The 14,465-nt window shown below is 39.0% G+C and overlaps 1 protein-coding gene across 2 annotated transcripts in view; it reads left to right on the forward strand.

The window, feature by feature from the left end:
- SEC22A (SEC22 homolog A, vesicle trafficking protein) overlaps positions 1-14,465 on the forward strand; it is a 105,643-nt gene that overhangs the window by 75,924 nt on the left and 15,254 nt on the right. For both annotated transcript variants that reach the window (XM_055395511.2, XM_055395444.2), the window contains one exon: positions 14,094-14,159. In XM_055395511.2, the coding sequence (XP_055251486.1) occupies positions 14,094-14,159 (66 nt within the window). The remainder of the gene's footprint in view (positions 1-14,093; positions 14,160-14,465) is intronic.

The following is a 14,465-nucleotide window of genomic DNA, read 5'->3' on the forward strand; positions in this document are numbered from 1 at the left end:
GTCTTCTCCAGAACCACAGTTCAAAAGCATCAATTCTTCGGCGATCAGCTTTCTTCACAGTCCAACTCTCACATCCATACATGACCACAGGAAAAACCATAGCCTTGACTAGACGGACCTTGGTTGGCAAAGTAATGTCTCTGCTTTTCAATATACTATCTAGGTTGGTCATAACTTTCCTTCCAAGGAGTAAGCGTCTTTTAATTTCATGGCTGCAATCAGCATTTCAGTGATTTTGGAGCCCAGAAAAATAAAGTCTGACACTGTCTCCACTGTTTTTCCATCTATTTCCCATGAAGTGATGGGACCAGATGCCATGATCTTTGTTTTCTGAATGTTGAGCTTCAAGCCAAACTTTTCACTCTCCTCTTTCACTTTCATCAAGAGGCCTTTGAGTTCCTCTTCACTTTCCGCCATAAGGGTGGTGTCATCTGCATATCTGAGGTTATTGATATTTCTCCCAGCAATCTTGATTCCAACTTGTGCTTCTTCCAGCCCAGTGTTCCTCGTGATGTACTCTGCAGATAAGTTAAATAAGCAGGGTGACAATATACAGCCTTGACGTACTCCTTTTCCTATTTGGACCCAGTCTCTTGTTCCATGTACAGTTCTGACTGTTGCTTCCTGACCTGCATACAGGTTTCTCAAGTGGCAGGTCAGGTGGTCTGGTATTCCCATCTCTTTCAGAATGTTCCACAGTTTATTGTGATCCACACAGTCAAAGGCTTTGGCATAGTCAATGAAGCAGAAATAGATATTTTTCTGGAACTCTCTTGCTTTCTCCATGATCCAGCGGATGTTGGCAATTTGATCTCTGGTTCCTCTGCCTTTTCTAAAACCAGCTTGAACATCTGGGAGTTCACGGTTCACATATTGCTGAAGCCTGGCTTGGAGAATTTTGAGCATGACTTTACTAGTGTGTGAGATGAGTGCAATTGTGCAGTAGTTTGAGCATTCTTTGGCATTGCCTTTCTTTGGGATTGGAATGAAGACTGACCATTTCCAGTCCTGTGGCCACTGCTGAGTTTTCCAAATTTGCTGGCATATTGAGTGCAGCACTTTCACAGCATCATCTTTCAAGATTTGAAATGGCTCAACTGGAATTCCATCACCTCCACTAGCTTTGTTCGTCGTGATGCTTTCTAAGGCCCACTTGACCTCACATTCCAAGAGAGAAGTCTACAAATAAATGTCAATTGTAGAGAGTTTGAAAGAGGAGTCAGGATACGAGAAGGAAGCTCTGGGGGTAGGGGGTGAGCAGGACCTGGAAGGACCTGGGTAGACAGATGAAGTAGAAGAAAGAGGGAGCACTCATAGGCAGGTTTCCGTCCTGCTTTTGGGTTTCCTACCTAGTTATTTCCAGAGACTAGAGCTATCAGAACATACTTTTTCTCTTACTCTTTCTGTAAACTTTTGAAACTTCCTTTCTTAAATTACACACATCCCCCCTTTTCCTTTCCGTTTTTACTCACTTTCTCTGAAGAGTTTTTGACACTTACACATTGTAAATTAGTTCTCCTTTTTTTTGGCCAGTATTGTGCTAAAAAATATCATTTGTAAGAACCCAATCAAGACACTGTATATTCTGTTTTAAAATTGCTGTTAGTTTGGGGAATATGCAAGAGCGTGTTATCTTGAGTACCCTCTGAAAGTCCTCAGCCATATGAAGCCAAGAACAGAGGACATCACAACTTTCACTGAGCTGTCCCTCCAGGGGGTTTGGGGGTCTTCTTATGACTTCCCAGTTCCTCTCCTGAACATCCCAGGCCTTCAGGTAAAGCCCCTATTCCCTTTCAGGCACAGGGCAGCTGACTGCTCTCTCTTGGCATTCCTGCCCTGGTTGCTTAGCTGTTTAGCTTTATTCCAGTAGGGCATCAATTTCAAACCACTTAAACAACCTGCCAAAAAGAAACAAAGGCAATTTGGAGACTGCTAACTGGAAAAAGCTAATAAATAAGATCTTCTCTTGCCTTTAAAAAAAAAAAAAACGATATAGTGGAAAGAACAGTAGCATAGAAGTGTGGGAGCTGATTTTTGTTTGTGGAAGAGTGAGAGAGAGGGTTGACTCCAGCTGAGCTACTGATTAGTTCCATGACCTTGAATTGCTCACCTTACTTTATGGAGCCTCAGTTTCATTTCTTATAAAATGAAGGAGACTTCCCTGGTAGTCCAGTGGTTAAGACTCCATGCTTCCAATGCATGGAAGGGGATATGGGTTCAGTCCCTGGTAGGGGAATTAAGGTTTCCAAATTGTGCGCAGCACAACCTTAAGTTCATATTGCTTAATGAAAGAAGCCAGTTTGAAGAAAAACTATATGCTAAATGATTTCAACTATATGACATTTTGAAAAAGGCCAAACTCTAAAGACAGTAAGTGAAAAGATTTGGAGGGATGGAGAAAGGGAGCATGAGGTTTTTAGGGCAGTGAAACTCTTCTTACTATAATAGTGGTTATGTCATTATAGTGCATATATAGTGTTAGTTGCTCAGTCATGTCTGACTCATTTGCGACTCCAAGGACTGTAGTCCACCAGGCTGCTCTGTTCATGGAATTCTCCAGGCAAGAATACTGGAGTGGGTAGCCATTCTCTTCTCCAGGGTATCTTCCCAACCCTGGGATCGAACCTGGGTCTCCTTCATTGCAAGCAGATTCTTTACTGTCTGAGCCACCAGGGAAGCCCTATGTCAGTATATATTTGTCAAAACCAGTAGAGTGTACAACACAAAAAGCGGATCCTGATGTAAACCATGGACTTCAGTTAATAATAGTATGTCACTATTGGTTCATCAGTTGCATTGTTAGTGCATGATGTTAATGATGGAGGAAACTGAGTAGGGGAAAGAGTAGATATATGGGAACTCCCTCTACCATCTGCTTAACTTTTCTGTAAACCTGAAACTTCTCTAAAGATAGCAGTGTGTTCACATGTACACACACCTCCCCACCACCAACAGATCAAAGCAAAGACTGGAGGCACATTCTCCGGACTTTGATATTTCATTAGGTGTGGCTCTACTTAGTTAAAGTACAGCTTGTTACACTTGGACAGCTCTTAAGAAATGGTAGATGGGGCTTTCTTTTCTAACAGAGTGGCAGAGCGTTCCCCTTCACACGGGCCAGGTAGGAACACCAGAGCCCTAGCCAGAATGGAGCCAGGGTTTAGGAGTCTGATTTGTGTTTAATAATCAGATGTACAAAGTTTTGCTGTCTGAGAACTATGGCCATTTTGAGAAAACCACTGAGAGAGCAGGTTCTCTGACATTTCACTCACCAGTCTCTCACAGCTTGGCCCCCAGCTCCCCTCATCAAGATGTCCTGGGAAATAACTATAATTTGCATTAATTTGCACAAGGAAAGTCTGGAAAGATGAGAAACTAATAAATGTAGTAGGAACTGGATAGATAAGAAGCAGAGTAGGATCGAGAATCTTCACAATAGATATCTTCTTAATTTTTACTTTTTGAACCGTAATAATATATATCATTCAGATTTTAAATGCTAAAAATTAATATTTATTAGCACCTATTATGTAAGCAGGAAGACACTTTTCTTAATCCAAATTAATAGGTAGATTTTCAAGAAACAGAAATTTCAGAGTAAAGGTATATATTTTCATGGAGGGTAAGAGGAAGCTGAGCATTTTCTCTACGTTTTTGAAGCTTCTTATTGCCTCTTAGAGTCTACAGTTTCCCTCGGAGGTTCAGGGGTTTTTTGTTTTAAACAGTTCCTTAAAACTGTGGTGGTGGGGTATGAAAGCAGCACGGTATCGGGGTCCAGCCCCGATATGACCCAGGGTATCCTCGGGATGAACGGCGTCGGCGTTAGAGAGAGAGAGAGAGACAGGGCTGATGATTCCTTGGTTTACGCTGGAAACCAATAAAACCCCAGCACGGGGCTTGCTCTGTTTACGTAGGCCGCAGGCGCCCTCTCGAATCACTTGAGGTACCCCACCAGGGCACCCCCTCGAGTGGGTCTTAGAAGCCCAGGCAGATAAGTAAACTCAGAGGGCCCAGCGCTCCAAGGATCTCAACCAGAAAAAGGAGAATAGAGAAAAGGACGGAAAAAGAGAAAGAACGACACGGGGAGACCAAGCTTCAGTGAGCAGGGCCCAAAACTTTATTTTCCAGTGCTGCTTTTATACCCTAAGTTATGCGCATAAGAAACAAAGAAAGGGAGGTATAGATTCACACCAAAATCACGTGGGGTCAGCAGTCTTGACCCTTATCAGGATCAGGGCTTATTTTTGTATATCTCGTGATAAAAGTTTTTAGGTGGTTTACATCATATTCTGGCCAGGGGGCCTGCTAACAGTTTATGGCCCTCTCTCCTAACAATAGGTTAGTTAGCAAGTAAAAGACTTTTCTTTAAGGTGACTTTCCTAAAGTTAGGTGCTAGACACATAACAAAGTTACATTCCTATAAGGCACCGGTGTAGTGAGCTGCAAGAAAGGAACTTATTAACTTAAGATCTGATGTGGTTAAGTCAAAGGATTAATATATTTCCAAGGATACAATAGATAGAGGAAACTGCAGCAAGCATTGATTCAACAATGAAATCTTTTCTAGTACTATTCTAGTGATTTTAACTTCTTCAACAGATTCCTGTATTTTAGGAGCCCGGACAAACTTGTCATGCAAGTTAGAAAGCTATCAGAGGGGCTTGGATTGGAACACTCCTATTAAGCCGAGGAGAACTTTTAAACTACAGCTCTGAATTAATGTTTTCAGAGAAAGGTGGTTGGGGGGAAGCCCCTGTAAGTATTAGAGGACTTGGTAAGAGGCGTAAGATAGTAAAGCAGTCAGACTCCAGTTTTCTTTGGGGTAGATGCTCAGGTAAGTCCAGGGGGTTCCTCGAGCCCTGATTAGCCTTTGCCCGTCAGGCCTCTTCCCCAGTTGACCTTTGCCACGGGTAGGATTTCCCTCGCTGGCTCCCGGCAGCACGGGGTGAATTATGAGTGGGGAAAACGTTATAGTGGTCTTTTATAGTTTGGATGCTTATATCTTTGAAGATGTGTCTTTCTGATGGTTGATATGGAATTCTTTTTCACTGTCATCCTAGACTAAATTCACCCTAGCAACATTGCTTTCTCACTTGACCCAGGGAACTATAAATTGTTCCATGTGGGGTTTTTAGCTCTCTGGAGGCTAGGGACACCTGGTTATGTTACTCTCTTAGCATTGTGTTAAGTCTTTGTTCTGCCGTAGCCCAGATACACTCATCAACAGTTGAGGTTCCTAAAACATTGATGCTTTAAGAGAGGAGTGAGGGAACAAAAGAGTACAAAGTTGGGGGAATGTAATCTACAGGTATTTTGTCACTCATCAGTAGTTTTAAGGTATTTTCCAGCAAATTTTGATCCTCTCACCTAAATGAGAATTACCGCTTTTGGAAATGCACTGGACCAAAAGTAGAGATTCCCATTGTTCCAGTTATTGGGGTTTTTACGTCTGTATAGCCACTCCAGTACTCTTGCCTAGAAAATCCCATGGATGGAGGAGCCTGGTAGGCTGCAGTCTGTGGGGTCGCTAAGGGTCGGACACGACTGAGCGACTTCACTTTCACTTTTCACTTTCACACACTGAGAAGGAAATGGCAACCCACTCCAGTGTTCTTACCTGGAGAATCCCGGGGACGGGGGACCCTGGTGGGCATCCGTCTATGGGGTCACACAGAGTCGGACACGACTGAAGTAACTTAGCAGCAGCAGCAGAGAGAGTATTCTGGTAAGTGACTGGAGCTTGGAGATATGTTTCCTTGTCTTGTTATGAAAATAATGAAGGAGTGCTGTGTAGTGTTGGATTCCATGTAGTGTTGGATTCCTGAAAGATGGAATGGACAATAGGCTAACAAGTGGAGAAAAATGTCAGATTGCAGAAAGCACTTAGAGCTCTTAGCAGATAAGATTAGAGCTTAGCGGATGAGATTAATCGTGCAAACTAGATTGATTTCAATAGTACATCCTTTATAGCTTGAATTAACCTGAAAGAAACTATATACAAAATTAGGGACCTGAGTTCTCTCTCTTTTAATCTTCCCTCAGCATCTCTTTTATCATTATTTGTGATTTGTATTGGTTAAAAGATTCTTTTTATTTTCATTAAAGCCACTGAACTTAAGACATACTTCTTAATTTTCTCTCTGTTCATCACTGTACTTTGTGTTTGGGATAATCTCTACAGTTGCTGTAGATAATTTTTGATCAGTGAAGTAGATCTTTTTGATGTGGTACACTGTGCAAACTTGAGTGCAAAATCCCAAACATGAGTCTTAAACCTTTTTCTGTTCTGAACTTAGCTGTATTGGCGTTAACTCAGATCATGGTAGTAACAGAGGAGATAGAAAGACAGTACCTAGATTAAGTGGCCTCAGCATTTCTTTAATACTTGATTTAAGAGCAAAGGGTTTGGGGGCCATATTTTTAGATCTAGCTGAAAATGTATAGTGTGTCCTGAGTGTGAGCGACATATTGATATTAATTTCAAATTTGCTTTTTAAGGCTGTGAATTCTAAATACTCTCCTTAAGTATTAAAAATGATTGCCACTTTTATCTTCTAGTATGTAACCTGGTGCCTGAGGCAATTTAAACTTGAGAACCCACAGGAATCAACATTCCTGTGTAGTTAATGTCATTTGAAGGTTCAGCAGAAGTTTGTTTCTTCTGGATTAATAACTGATTTTAGGGTGATAACGAGCGATTTATTACAATGCCCAGAAATGAAGTTTTTCTTTGGTATCTAAGTTCAGACGGGGGAGGTTTAGGATGAGTACAGCTTTTTTTCAAGTTGGTAAATTTGATTTGGTGTTCACAGTAACGTGTAAATTAGATTATTTTCTCTCATTTCCATACTTTGTTCTGAGTTTAGAGATGTTATTGTGAATTGACACCTCACGAATGCATAAGCTTTTATCACATTGGGCTTATTTTTCCTGTGTCCTTTTAAGGATCAGCCTTGGAACAATGATCTTAATTAGGCTGATGCCAACCAGAAGTAATTCACAAGTGGTGCACTAGAAAAAAAAAAAAACGAGTATGCTGATACAGAAGTAGAAATGCTGACCTAGAAGTCAGAATACCTGGGTCACATTTGCCAATAGCAAACTTTGTGACCTTGGATGGGTTATTTTACCTTCTTGGATTTCATTTTTCTATTCTGCAAGAGGAAAGTTTTAGACTACATAGGCTCAGGGATCACTTCATTACTACAGCTCTGATTCTAAAATTGTTTGTAATGGGTATTATAATTAAAAGTCAACTTGCTTTTATTCCTGGAGTTCTTTATTTCCCATAGATTTGTAACTATCTTTTAAACAAATTACATACCTATTAAAGCTCAGTAGAAGTTTTTATTTCTTTAGTAGCATTATATGTATGTTAAGATGCAGTGATTGCTTTCTTCAAAAAAATTAATGCATTTTTCGTGTGTTCTGCGCATAGAGTTGGAAGGAAAAGTATAAAGAAAAAAAGAAAAATCCCCCAATTCTCGCTTATTTTATTAATACCTACCATATATATACACACATATCATACCATTATGTAACTTTGTGTCCTTTTTTTCACTGAAATTTAAAAAGTGAATGTTTCTCAATTATTACAGACGTTTAAATAGTATCATTCTAATACATTTTGTGGCTATCATAGCTATCGACATCCTCATTTTTAAAAATTCTTTCCCTTTATTAGTTATTTTTCAAGCAGTATATTGGTACCCTAGCATCCTCTGAAGGTGAATGTGATTTTTAAAAAACTAAACTCTTTACTTCAGCCCTTTCTTCCCCACCCCACCCTTAATCTCATCTCCTGTCCACCTGGCCCCCACTGACTCCCACTTTTGTTTCTCTTTAAACCTCTGCCCCATGTTTCCCCAACCTGTAGCTATTCATCTGTTTTTCATATGCTTCTTCTCTACTGGCTAGCTCTGTTCTCTCAGCTCATAAGTATTTTATAGCCTGCCGATCTTTAAAAAAACAAAGAAGAAAACCCTTAAAAAACTTCTTGATGTATGTTCCCTTCTAATATTTTGAAAGCGTAGACTATACTTGTGCCCCTATTCCCTTACCTCTATTCTGTTGGTTTACCGTGATCTCTTTCTGCCCTTATAATTCTTTCAGTGACCATTAAGTTCACCAGTGTCCTTTGGGTCACCAGATATTGCAGCCACTCTAGAGGCCTTGTTTTATGTGTCCTCTCTGTCTCATCACACATGTTGTTCAGTGCTTGCTTTTGAAAATAATTCATCATTTAAATTCAAAAATAATGTGTATTTTAGAAAATTTAGAAGCAAATAAAATAGATCACTGTTAAAAACTTCCCTGGTGGCTCAGACGGTAAAGTGTCTGCCTACAGTGCAGGAGACCTGGGCTCGATCCCTGGGTTGGGAAGATCCTCTGGAGAAGGAAATGGCAACCCACTCCAGTGTTCTTGCCTGGAAAATCCCATGGATGGAGGAGCGTGGTAGGCTATAGTCCATGGGCCCGCAAAGAGTCGGATACAACTGAGCAACTTCACTTCATTTAATAGTTTGATGTTTTACTTTATTCTTGACATAATCTCATCCCTTCATTTCCATGAAAAATTTTTCCTATTGTATTTTTTTCCCTTTCACTTCTTGTTGTTCAGTTTATTTGGTAAGTGTCTTCCTCCACCTATCCTTTAAATTGTAGGGTTTGTGTCATGTGCTTGGCTTTATATTCTTTTAAGTCTACATCTTTTTGGATATTATCAAAATGACTATAAAAAAAGTTAATGCATGTATATCTAAGACATCAACAGTCATGCAGACACAAGTAAAATATGTACATGGTAAATTTCAAAGCCTGTAATTTTCATAATAGGCAATTCTTTTCCCATTTCTCCTCCCCAGAGTCAACCACTGGTGTGTCCTTCTAGAGAGACTATGTGCATATGTTAGTGAAATGAAGTGAAAGTCGCCCAGTCGTGTCCAACTCTTTGCGACCCCGTGGACTATACAGTCCGTGGAATTCTCTAGGCCAGAATACTGGAGTGGGTAGTCGTTCCCTTCTCCAGGGGATCTTCCCAACCCAGGAATCGAACCCAGGTCTCCTGCATTGCAGGTGAATTCTTTACCAGTGAGCCACCAGGGGAGCCCACGTATGTTAATACATATATATTTATATATTTACTTATATATTCTTTTAAAATTATTCCTTCATAAATGGCAGTATATTATTCATATTGATTTGACTCTTTTTTCATCTAACTATGTAAGTCATTTCATGGCAGTATATAGAGATTCTTGTTAGTGACTGAAAAGCATTTTTTTTTCATTTGTATCCCTGTTTCCCCCACCACACAGCATTTTATTTTGAAAGAATTCAAACTTACAGAAAGATTTTAAAAAGCAATACAATTAACAGCTACCAAACCATTCAATATCATAGGAATCCAAGTCTATGCCCCAACCAGTAATGCTGAAGAAGCTGAAGTTGAATGGTTTTATGAAGACCTACAAGACCTTCTTGAACTAACACCCAGAAAAGATGTCCTTTTCATTATAGGGGACTGGAATGCAATAGTAGGAAGTCAGGAAACCTTGGAATACAGAATGAAGCAGGGCAAAGGCTAACAGAGTTTTGACAAGAGAATGCACTTGTCATAGTAAACACCCTCTTCCAACAACAAAAGAGAAGACTACCATGGACATCAGCAAATGGTCAATATAGAGACGATATTGATTATATTCTTTGCAGCCAAAGATGTCGAAGCTCTATACAGTCAGCAAAAACAAGACCGGGAGCTGACTGGCTCAGATCATGAACTCCTTATTGCCAAATTCAGACTTAAATTGAAGAAAGTAGGGAAAACCACTAGACCATTCAGGTATGACCCAAATCAAATCCCTTACAATTATACAGTGGAAGTGACAAATAGATTCAAGGGTTTAGATCTGGTAGACAGTGCCTGAAGAACTATGGACGGAGGTTTGTGACATTGTACAGGAGGCAGTGATCAAGACCATCTCCAAGAAAAAGAAATGCAAAAAGGCAAAATGGCTGTCTGAGGAGGGCTTACAAATAGCTGAGAAAAGAAGAGCAGGTAAAGGCAAAGGAGAAAAGGAAAGATATACCCATTCAAATGCAGAGTTCCAAAGAATAGCAAGGAGAGATAAGTGATCAATGCAAAGAAATAGAGGAAAACAATAGAGTGGGAAAGACTAGAGATCTCTTCAAGAAAATTAGAGATACCAAGGGAACATTTCATGCAAAGATGGGCACAATAAAGGACAGAAATGTTACGGACCTAACACAGGCAGAAGATATTAAGAAGAGGTGGCAAGAATACACAGAAGAACTATACAAAAAGATCTTCATGACCCAGAAAATCATGATGGTGTGATCACTCACCTAGAGCCAGACAGCCTTGGAATGCAAAGTCAAGTGGGCCCTAGGAAGCATCACTATGAACAAAGCTAGTGGAGGTGATGGAATTCCAGTTGAGCTATTTCAAATCCTGAAAGATAATGCTGTGAAAGTGCTGCACTCAATATGTCAGCAAATTTGGAAAACTCAGCAGTGGTCCCAGGACTGGAAAAGATCAGTTTTCATTCCAATCCCAAAGAAAGGCAATGCCAAAGAATGCTCAAACTACCACACAATTGCCCTCATCTCACATGATAGTAAAGTCTTGCTCAAAATTCTCCAAGCCAGGCTTCAGTAGTACGTGAACTGTGAACTTCCAGATGTTCAAGCTGGATTTAGAAAAGTCAGAGGAACCAGAGATCAAATTGCTAACATCTGTTGGATCATTGAAAAAGCAAGAGAGTTCCAGAAAAACGTCTATTTCTGCTTTATTGACTATGCCAAAGCCTTTGACTGTGTAGATGACAACAAACTGTGGAAAATTCTGAAAGAGATGGGAATACCAGACCACCTGACCTGCCTCTTGAGAAACATGTGTGCAGGTCAGGAAGCAACAGTTAGAACTGGACATGGAACAACGGACTGGTTCCAAATCAGGCAAGAAGTATGTCAAGGCTGCCTATTGTCACCCTGTTTATTTAACTTATATATAGAGTACATCATGAGAAATGCCAGGCTGGATGAAGGACAAGCTGGAATGAAGACTGCCGGGAGAAATATCAATAACCTTAGATATGCAGATGACACCACCCTTATGGCCGAAAGCAAAAAAGAACTAAAGATCCTCTTGATGAAAGTGAAAGAGGAGAGTGAAAATGTTGGCTTAAAGCTCAGCATTGAGAAAACTAAGATCATGGCATCTGGTCCCATCACTTCATGGCAAATCAGTGGGGAAACAATGGAAACAGTGAGAGACTTTATTTTTGGGGGCTCCAAAAATTGTTTTGGGTGCTCACTACAGATGGTGACTGCAGTCATGTAGTTAAAAGACACTTACTCCTTGGAAGAAAAGCTATAAAATTAAAAGACGCTTGCTCCTTGGAAGAAAAGCTATGACCAACCTAGACAGCATATTAAAAAGCAGAGACATTACTTTGCCAACAAAGATCTGTCTAGTCAAAGCTATGATTTTTCCAGTAGTCATGTATGGATGTGAGAGTTGGACTATATAGAAAGCTGAGTGCCGAAGAATTGATGCTTTTAAACTGTGGTGTTGAAGACTCTTGAGACTCCCTTGGACAGCAAGGAGATCCAACCAGTCCATCCTAAAGGAAATCAGTCCTGAGTATTCATTGGAAAGACTGATGCTGAAGCTGAAATTCCAATACTTTGGCCACCTGATGTGAAGAACTGACTCATTTGAAAAGACCCTAAATAGGAGACTTTGGCGTCATCCTGTCCTCTTCTTAAAACTGCACAAGCTACTCTGTTTGCCTGGAATTCTTGTCCTACCTTGTCTGCTGGTTTATCCTTCAAGATGCAAATTAAGCTTTACTTTCTGTGACAGACCTTCCCTTATCCTTTTTCTCTCCAGAATTAAATGTGTCTCCAGTAAGTTCCCTTAGTACCCTGTACATACACCTATTCCATCAGTTACCACTTTGGATGTAAATTGTTACTTTTTGTATCTGCCTTCCTGATTAGAGTTGAGCTTCCTCATTTTGTGTTGACTTGTTTTCTGTCCTTGGTTGCATAACACAGTACTTGGACCATCAGTGTTTATTGAATGCTATTTTTTTGAATGGAAGAATATGTTTATAGATATTCTCTTTAGTAAGTGGAAATAAAGATTTTCCAAAGCACAACTCAATTTGGCATTCATTTTTCATTTGTTGAATTCCTATTTTGTGCAGTTTCTTGCAAGTAGTAAGATTTATCTTCTGCCTTGAAGGAAGGTTAGGATCTCACTGAGAAGACAAGGCTAGTACAAGAGATTTAAACAATATTGAAAGGTAATCCTAATGATCTGATGAATGATGCACATAGTAACCTCTGGGAAGGAGAAGTTAGTGAATGTTTTTGAATACTTACTGTGTCAGTTATTGTTCTTTGTGTTTGACAATATTATTGATATTTCATTGAATCTCTACAACTTTTATTTTCAAAAAAGGGAATTGAAGTTAAATAATAATAGTCCATGGTCATACAGCTAGCTAATAAGTAAAGATTTAAACCCAATTTTGACCTATTCCAGAAACATGCTGTTACGTGTTCCAAAGGCAATTAAGAGAGTTATAAAACAATAGTGTAAATTTAGGGAAAATATAATATTCGATTTTAAGACAATAATGAAATTATTATATAGCCCCACAGTTAAAGGTTATGTAATTATTACAAATTAAGTGGTTGAGAAATATTTAGTATCTTGAGAACATGTTTTATGATATAGTGTGAAGTACTAAAAAGTAGTACATAAAAGTATGATTCCATTTTTTCATTGTACATATATTTTTGTACAGAAAGGATTAGAAGGAAGTACATAAATGGTTAGCAGAATTCTCCCAAAATTGTGGTATTATGTACTATTTTAGTTTCTTCTCTGTAACATTTTGTTTCAGATTCTCTGCAATGAACATGAACTTTTATAATTAAAAAAGATCTTTGAAAGGACAGAAGAAAAAACAATCAAGCAGAACTTATTTAAAAGTCTTAGAATTATTAAAGTAGAAGGGCTTTTTCTTGACCTTCCTTGTCTCTGGGATAGAACTGGTCTAACCATCCCAGACAGATTAATGGTTTCTATTTTAAGATCCTCTCACTAGGATAAGCCATTTTCTGCCTTACAGGCACTTCTATTGCCCAATAGCAAATGGAAAAGGAATGTTCACTTTATGTTATTTCAAGAACTCATGGTCATGAGAGACACTCATGTCTACTGAAAATTTTTATTATATATAGAGGTTTTTTTTTTTCTAAAATAAGGGCCAAATTTCATGTTTCTACCTCGAAGAAAAGAAATTTGATGCTTCTGCTTGGGCTTTATGTTGTACTCCATCAAAAGACATGAGAAATACAGATATTTAAAAGGAACCAAAAAAAAAAAAAAAAGGAACCAAAAGGAGTAGAAAAATATGGGTTTTTACATTTTTCCATTAGTTTTCTTTTAAAAGAAATACTCTTATGCATACTCTATCTCTTTTTTTCCTCCAAATGCTTTTGACATAATACATGTGACTGAATTTCCTCATTGGGATTTAGCACACTCTAGTGGACAGTAGCTTTTCAGTTTTGGTTGTCTTTTTAAAAAAAATTTTAATCATGTCAAATGACTTCATTGGACAGTTCAGTGATATGCTAGTTCAAGATGTAAACTATCAGTATTTATTTGAATAAAATAGTAATCCTAATCAGTAGGCCTAACTTTATAGGCTGCTGGGGTGTTTTATATTTTCATATGGTTTCTTTAGTGGAAAGTAGAGACATGTTTAATGTTACACGCAAACTTGTTTCCATTGGCTTTCATCTTCTCTTGGGTAAGATATAATTGATGGGGAAGGCCACACATAGAGGAACACTGTTAGTCTTCCCCTACCTCACAATCCCAGGTTCTTATGATGTGTGTTTTGTTTCTCTTTTAGGACTCGAGTATTTTTATATGCCAATTTTGAAATTTTTGACCATTTGTGCATAAATGTTGTCATATCCTATCCCAATGGATTGTTTTTGGAAATGGGCTTCCACAGAAAGAGTAACTTTTTATTTTATTTTTGCAGAGTGATGGTGAGGACTTTAATTACATTGTTGCATTTTTTCTTGGAACAGCAGCCTGCCTTTACCAGGTAGGTTCTCTTTCATTTTTAAGAAATACCTTCCTGTTCTTTCTAATTTCAGGTGTCATTTCTAATTAACTTCTTGGGCACTTTAAATAAAATAATGTCTGAGTTCTTTGCCTTGTTTTTCAATTTGAGTCTGTTTGCTTTGTGACCCTTTTGAATGGACATAGATCCCAGTGAATTCAGTGTTAGCCCTCTCCTGTGCTGGGGCTTCATTGGCAGCAGGTCATCAGCTTGTGGCAGTAAAAGCTACTTCCTGATATTCCGGTGACTTATTATTCAACTTTCAGGCTCTGCTTTTACTCCAGGTTG

This window comes from Moschus berezovskii, chromosome 1 (genome assembly GCF_049115385.1).
Source record: "Moschus berezovskii isolate FMDL1 chromosome 1, NW_MosBer_1.0, whole genome shotgun sequence".
NCBI classification, from domain to species: domain Eukaryota; kingdom Metazoa; phylum Chordata; class Mammalia; order Artiodactyla; family Moschidae; genus Moschus; species Moschus berezovskii.